General features: G+C 30.4%; 1 protein-coding gene across 2 annotated transcripts in view; it reads left to right on the top strand.

The window, feature by feature from the left end:
• The first annotated feature begins 210 nt into the window (after positions 1-210).
• LOC124534449 (flocculation protein FLO11) overlaps positions 211-8,755 on the top strand; it is a 100,968-nt gene continuing 92,423 nt past the window's right edge. Inside the window, exon 1 of one of the 2 annotated variants that reach the window (XM_047110336.1) lies at positions 211-484. In XM_047110336.1, the coding sequence (XP_046966292.1) occupies positions 443-484 (42 nt within the window). In that variant the 5' untranslated portion in view covers positions 211-442. The remainder of the gene's footprint in view (positions 485-8,755) is intronic. The other variant, XM_047110337.1, reaches the window with a different exon arrangement.

Here is an 8,755-nt window from a genome sequence, read left to right as displayed (position 1 = left end):
CTAAAATAATGTACATGGTTTTAGCTAGAACTTTTAAGTATTAATATACTAAGGAGGGTGGACCAAATTTGGCAAACAAAAAAAAAACGATTTCACGGAAATCAAAAATAACATTCCAAGGCGGGTTACGTAAATCTTTATGCTTAATTACAAGTCGTACATAACGTAAGGTCGTAGAAAGTGAATCGGCTTGTGTGAACCGTCAAAAAAACCCGCCATCTTGCCAGTCTGTGGTGCGAAGCCCGATCGCGACGACGTTTCCCGCCGAATGAAGTAAACGTCAAATTTTCCTACTGTCAATCTTACTCTTTTTTTTGTGAGTGCAATAAACGACCAGTGTCAAATATATCTTTTTAATTATAGTGCGATCGAATAGTCGCGATGTTGTGATTGTGATTTAGGTGTTTATAAATAAAACACTGGGAAGGATTATTTTTTGAAAATGGGGAACTTCGATGGGAGAAAGTGCGCGTATTTGAAAATGGTAAGAAATGCTTTTAACCTGTTCTATAGGAAACATAAAATTGCACATCATACCGTGGGAATACAAACGGTAAAACCAGACTTACAAGAACACGAATTATTATCAACAACATTTATGCAAACACTTTCAATTTATATTCAAGTGGCGATTTCATAATTAAATTAAAAAAAAATTAAAAATTTTAGTTAGGTTAATAAATAAAGAAAAAAATATTGCTTAATATTCCTTTTCATAACTCACGTAACACGTTGTAAAATTTTTACTTTTACCCAATATTTGCTGTGTCGACGATTGAATAACAAACAGGTATCTCCTAATCAAAATATAATCGCCCAAGAGTTTCTCTCCGTTAGTTTTGCTGATTTCACCTTTAAAACGATTTAATTGTTAATTCGCGCTTCCATATTGTTGTTTTTAAATTATCCTTTTCCATTCAATAATTGTATGAAATTGAAATTAAACGGTCAGTTGCTACAACAAATAACAAATGTTTTTTTTTAAGCTAATAAGCATTCGGATATTTTGACTTGAATATTATTTGCTTAAATTTGTATGAGCTACCCATGTGTGGTGTGTAGCTTATAAGCCTGTACACCGTAAGTCCTTGGGCTCGTTTCTAGGTCAGGCCATTAAAAAGTTATTTGGATTTTTTGTTAAAATTATATCAATAAATTCTTAGTAGCACCCCGAAGTCTGGAAGTTGTGAATATTTCCGAGGCCTGTAAACTGTTTCCGGTTTTGTCATTATGAGAGTGAGGGCATAGAGAGCGTATTTGTTGTAACGCACTTCACTGTGCAGTTATTAGTTTGATCTGGATCATCATTTTATTCATCATAAAAAAAATGTTCTTTTTTCAAATTTCAATATTTTCAAGTTCAAATTTTATTCGAGATTTAAATTTATAAAAGCCATATTCTGATATAGAAATCGAATAATATGTCATGTTTATTCATAAGTATTCCTGAAAAACGTGATATGGAATGCATCAATGTTTTTCTACTGTTTGCGACTTGCGTGCAAGCCGGAGTGATGAGTACGTAATTTATCAGGATATGCACAGATTAATTAAATTAAATTACGCGGAATGTACTCGGTACCTAATTAAAAGACGGATATTTGTACAATATTATCATAAATATTGAGGAAAATAATGTGATATTGATAGTAAAACGGCGACATGCTTGAAACCGTTCACTTTAAAAAACAACTTCATTTTTTTCTTCAAATATTCTGTAGACAAGCAAGGTAAGAAAAATATATAAAGCATTCAAATACCAATTTACATCTGAATGCAGGAATAAAATTTTATTAATAACCACATAGAGATAAAGTATAATCTGTACATAGCTACTGCTGGGACTGTCGTTTCTTATTTAGAGTTTTTTAGATTATTCCCCCGCGCTGCTTTTATAAGGGTTGTTGTGTCACACGTGTGGCAAATTTACATTCGACAAAAGAGCGTTGATAATGACATTTCCTCGCGATGCTTTCTTCATCACTAATCATGAGATCAATGTTATTTGACGTGAAAATTCAGAGGAACTTGCCCGGGCTTGCTCTCGTAATGTATACTTCACGTTTTGACCATTGCTCATGTTTTTTATCTAAGGTAAAAAAGCGTATAAGTAATTTGATACCATGTCTTTCGTAGAAAAAGGTTTTAGCTTAATTAATTAAGTATATGAATATATTATTTTCGAAATTATATAAGTGTTACGAATAAGATATTAGGTAATATTGATGACATTTTTAAATAATTTGATATTTCCGTGTACGACCTCTTTTTTAAATAACGTCTTACAATTCGACCTGACCTTTGCGACTAATTAACATTCTTAGTCACTTGATTATGGAGTTATTTAGAAGATCAAACGACTTTATGAATGATTAATTTTTTAATGACTTGTGGTATATGAGAAATGAAATATATTAATTAAATAGATAATTAATTATTAATATTTTATTAAAATATTTTAATTATGTGATTACTATTAAATTGCTTATTTGATATTGATATATGTAAAGAATAACTAATAACTATAGGTGATGAGTTTGTTCTGAGACCAAAATGAATAGCTCAATAAAAAATATTTTGTAATTCCAAAATAATTCATAATCAAATCAAATCAAATCGAAATAAACTTTATTCAAGTAGGCTTTTACAAGCACTTTTGAATCGTCATTTTACAATTAAGTGAAGCTACCACCGGTTCGGAAAGTAGATTCTACCGAGAAGAACCGGCAAGAAACTCAGTAGTTACTCTTTTTTAACAATTAAAAAATACAAAGTCATGTTAGTTAAATACAATTATTTAAATTAATATATCCTAATATATCCTGCGTGGAAGTCAACAGGTGTTAGCTCCACGCTTTTTTATCATCTATAAAATCTTGTATCGATTAATATGCTTTTTTTACCAATGTATTTTTTACAAACGATTTGAATTTGCTAAAATAACTAGGTACTTATTACTTTTACATTGTATTAATTTTTCCCCTATGTGCAGTATACAGTACAGCATAGTGAAGCCCCATAATGTATTCCTTAACGTTTTCTCTTGTCTACGCAAAAAAAATAATAATAATACCATGACCATTGATGTCTAATATGACATACGCACTTAGGTTTGCCGTATCACCTCATCATCAATACAAATTTTGTATTTCATTTTATTCATTATATGAATTTTTGAAATTGAAAATTGAATTTAACTGACAATAAGATTCTAATAAAGAAGGTCACTATATATTCCAAGGATGGGGTTCATGAATGATAACTATTCCTAATTTCTTTTTTTTTTAAATTAACATAAAACACATTTTAAAATAAAACAACTAAATCAATTAATGTATCTTAAACAAAACAAGGCAACATTAACATCAAGACGAGGCGGTATTTATTGGTCGGGGAATGTGCGCGGGCGCAGTGTACTCTCAACTAGTCAAGGACGTAACTTGAGAGCTAAGCTTGAACATTTAAATACACATTCGTAGGTCAGGCTTTATAAGGAAACCTATTTTAATTCCCTCATTATCTTTGTTACTCGTCTGCGCGAAGTCGGCGACTCTTGTGGGATACGTTTTGTCAAATTAGTGTTTACGTTTTTATCAAAACTTATTTAATTTTAGAATTAATAAATTTTTTTTTGTTGCTTCGTTGTTTCATAGAAATACAGACACACACACACGCGAGGGTTAGTTTTAACTAGTGCATTAAATATATATATATTAATTTCATTAAAAATACTGAATTAATACGGTATTTCAAACTTTCATAGTGTTTATTTTTATGCCGTAGAATAAGCGGGAATTTAATAAATGTTTAATATCAATTTACTTCAACAGTTGATTATTATCATACAGATATATACATGTAATTGTTTATAGTTGACTATGTAGGCGAAGGAAAACATCGTGAGGAACACTTACCCTTCAAATCGAAATACAACGATATTAAGTATTGCTGTTAGGCAGTAGAATACATGACGAGTAGGTTGTATCTACCATCGATCTTGCACAAAGCTCTACTACCAAGTAAAACTACCATTTATATAGTATATAGTACGACATAACTTAGATGTAGCATCGGCAAAATTCGTACTACCGATCATAACCGAATTAAGTACGCCCAAATTGTCAATATTTATTTCTTATGTGAATATGATCTTTACACAAACGTTACGACGTTTAATATCATATGACCTAATATATTCGACAATTTGACACGTCGATTCTCAAGTCAGTTCAACCCGAGAAAGCTCTCGGGTTGAACTGACATGAGAATCTATAGCGACAAATAGCGTCGAATGGCGCGACAGGCAGCTATTTTTATTAGTTATGTAAATCGGCAGTAATCTTTTTTACAAATTTTACCGATGCTACATCTAACTTGTGTCGTACTATACATGTAACTATTTCGAAGCAGTGTGGTAAGCTGATGGCATCTGTGGTTTCTATATAGTTGTCCAAAATTACTATTAAAAAGTTTACATGAATTATATTTAAATAAAACTATTTATAACGGATGAATCGCGTATATTAATTATTTTTAAACATCCCGACGTTTCGAGCACTTTGCAGTGTTCGTGGTCACGGGCAGACTAAGATGACATTTGTCTATTTGAAGAACAAAGGAAATATTATTAACAACTACCGCCAACGATTTCTCAATTGATATCTTGAGTAGTTGGTAACTAGGTACATCCGTTATAAATAGTTTTATTTAAATGTGTAATCATCGCGAAAATTTAAGACAACATTATATGAATTATATTTTATACTGATTGACATACATACTTTATTTTGGATTTTAAAAACATTTTAACTACAAACATATGATAACTCTTTGTTAAAACACGAATATTTATAATTGTTTTCTATAATATTCTTCACTTGTGATTTAATGTATGTAATATTAATGTAATTGAACTAGTTTTATTGCAGGAAGTGTCTGAATAAGTAATACCTTGTGTATATGATTCATTCTGAGCTTACGATTACTAAACATTGGTTAGAATGACGTAGTAATTGAAAATATGTCTCTAATACAGTAATACACTTATGCCACAGTATTTATTGATGGCAAATTATGAATAGTATTGCAAATATTTTATGTCTGTATATTATATATATTTTCTGGTGTTATTTTTGATGCGATTTTTTTGCCGTTTCTTCGGTAGTGTTTCAATATTGACGATTTAAGCAGGCTTTTTTTTACTGTTTGTGTCTTGTCTCAAGTCTACTTGAATAAAATACATTTGATTTGAATTGATTGAGTGAAAATTTGGCATGAACTATTAAAAAAATATTCAGTTATATAAATAATAAAATGATTATTAAAAGGAAATAGAAAATACTCTATAAATTGTAGCAAATAAATAAATATTAATTACACATGTGTTACAAAACTGTTTCAAGTTCGGTATCAAAGGTATGATTTTTACATTTTTTACAATTCACTGACCAGGTTAAAATTAAAATGCTATTAGTTTAGATAATGATTAATACAATACGAGAATTAATAATTATCTCGTATATCAAAAATTTTCACGTACATTTCAGGAAGTGTGCGGCTGGCGACGGAGCATAGAATTACTAAATACCAAAAAGCGACTAGACTGATATCATATTATTAATAATACTATTAATATAAAACACTACATTACATCCTATAATAATAAAAACAAAAAGGAAAATACGAGATCAGTCATGGGTGCAGGCGATATTTCGTTGGAGATTAATTGTTCAATCAAAAGTTAAGTTGTTGTTGAAACTCAAGAGTAATTGCTGCGTTACAGCCATTACATTGTAATAATGAGTCGGAAGAAAGTACGCACTTTAGAAATAAAAACAATACTTTCGCTAATTAAAAATAAAACTACGATTTAACATCTCAATTTCTCAAGCGATGGTGCCCGGGGCAGTTTTAAAAGAATTCTAAACGAAGGCTTGTTTTGACACAATGCTGGAGAGAGTTTTAATGACTCTCTACTACATGTAATTGCATGTTTGCCTCTTTCTCATGTTATATTGTTAGACTAATCGTTTATCAAAATTATTCTGTTAATGATTACTTTTATCTTAAGACAAAACATTTTTTTAAATTTGATAACAGACAGTCGTTGGTGTAGTTGTGTGTATAAATTGTAACTGTCTTAAAAAACAGTTTGAAAAAAAAATTAAATTTAACCAAGATTATATTAATAAAATATTATTTACTGGTTTTTACTCTCTTAGTGCAAACAAAGAATGTTTTCTTCGATCTAACTACTTCATGAAAGGTAAACAAAGTCTGAGGCTTCGATATTCACAATTCAGAAATCCACGATTTGAATGATTTTCTTCGGAAGCTATATAATGAGTCGGAATAGATAATTAAGGAGGGTTCTACATAGTCTTAGTAGAATTCTGAGAGGAATACAGACCAAGCGGTCTTAGGAATGATAGTGTTTCAAAAGAGGTTACGAATAATAATAATAATTGATTGGTCTCACAACAGATTTTGGTTAAAAAGTTAGACAGTAATTTACGTTATAAGATAATTCATGATTTATTTTGCATATCTGTAATAGGTACTTATCTCAGATGGGTGATATTTGCTTGGAAGCAACCACTGTGTAATATATGTTGATGTACCTTTCTCAAATAAATAAACAGTAAGTACCTACATCATTAACGCTTCTTGAACGAACTTAATATGAATAGTGCGAGGTATATAAAAGGCAGCATCAGCTAGAACTACAGATGTGCGTTCCAATGATACATCTAAGATTGTTTACATCGCTTACACCGCATGTGTAACACTAGACTAATAGAGGATACCGCGTCACGATCACTTCTGTTGCGCATGAGAACACAGTTGTTGATCCGTTTTATATTACCGATGTATTTTAAAACTATCGACCTGCCCCGGCTTCACACAGGTGCAATACTGGTACTAATTGGTAACTGGTAAACATGTATTGCATACAAAAACCTTTCTCTCGAATCACTCTATCTATTAAAAAAATTGCATCAAAATCCGATGCATAATTTTAAAGATTTAAACATATTCGTACATAGACACCGGTAAGCGACTTTATTTTATACTATGTAATAATGAAATAGGTTAAATAAGCACTGAACCCTTCCAAACTTTTTAAATACAAATATATGTCTATTGGACTGTTGGTTTGTAATTCTTTAACCGACGGAATAACAGACATTTTTTTAATAGTGGAAAATAGCACAGTTGCTCATTAAAAAAGTGTAAGAGGATAAAATAACCCTCTACTCCTTGACTTAATGTTGCGTTTTGCTATTAAACAATTAAGGCTTCTTTAAAAAGCACAATCTCAGTTTGCTTGTGGCAAAACTATAATTATAATAATAGCGATGATCGTATATTTTTACAACTGTCGTTACTCGTACGTAGAAAGGCTTCATAGCGCTCGCCTTCAAGGGTGCGGTCGTTTTCAATGTCAACTGGTACGCTATTATCTGTTAAGGAATTCGCGGTGACGAGGCGAGCGAGACGTGAGTTGTAATTGATTCAATAATTATATTATTTGTCCTAGTTAACAATACATGAACATGAATTCGGCTGTCATATGCATGTAGGCACTAACATTGTCTCAGAGGAGAAGGTTTTGGAGTATATTCACCACGCTGCACCAATGCGGGTTGGTACAAATGTGCCATAATTTCGTTGAAATTAGTTAAATGCAGCTGCTGTTGCAGATATTTTCCTTCCTGCCGAGTATGATATGAATTAAAAACAAAAATTAAGCACATGAAAAAACGATATTTTTATAATTTCATATTAATTTGTTAAGCTACTACTATATATGAACAGATTTTATTGATGCACCGAATATTGTGTAACTAATTTTTTTTTTTAAACTATGTGCATTGAATGTTTATAATAAGCCCTAATAGTTTGACGTATATAATATTTATTTATTATCAAATATAATAGAGTATACTTTCATCCTTGTAATAATTTTGCAATAAATATTAAGGAAAGTTTCGTGAAACGTAACTCATAACACGTCTACCTTGCGAAAGAAATATGAAGTATTCAATGTGTAAGAATAGAATATAATAATTATTTATTATCATTTACAAAAGAGCTCCCTCTCTTTAAATTCATTTTTAAATAGTATTTATATTAATTTTCTTATTAGAATGACCCATTTAGATTTGATACACATATGTAAATTTTAAGCAGAACCTTAGTACATTTTCCAATGACTAATGCTCATTTACAAACAAATGGCTTTTGTTGAGAATCCTTTTTTGTTTTTTTACGTATATCTTAAAAATGTTATGGTAACTTTTTATACATAAAATAGTCGAATTACTAGTTATGTAAAATCAGATAGAGGTCAACCGCTAAAATAACCTTAAATGTAACCTTTTCTTAAATGTCGTATTCAAAGTGAATAGAAATTTTTGAAAAAAGTAAAATAATGTTGCTTAAAAATAAAACGTTTTATATTTGGCCACCTAATGATAAATTGTCACCACTGCCCAAAGACTCCTGGCATTGACAATGCGCCACCAAATTTCAGACTAATTGTAACACAGTCTTATTCACCCTTCAAACTGGAACACAACACAATACTTAGTATTCCTATTTGGCGATTCCTACTGCCTATTAGGTGGTACCTATTGCAGGGACAACTTTATTACTTAATACCCAGATTATTGTACTTTACACATTAGTTTTAATTAATAGTTATTTTAAATTAGTTTATACCTTTATTTAAATAACAATTATATTAATTAAG

This window comes from Vanessa cardui, chromosome 12 (assembly GCF_905220365.1).
Source record: "Vanessa cardui chromosome 12, ilVanCard2.1, whole genome shotgun sequence".
Taxonomy (NCBI): domain Eukaryota; kingdom Metazoa; phylum Arthropoda; class Insecta; order Lepidoptera; family Nymphalidae; genus Vanessa; species Vanessa cardui.
The sequence above is the reverse complement of the archived record's forward strand: the minus strand, read 5'-3'. Positions and strand labels throughout refer to the sequence as shown.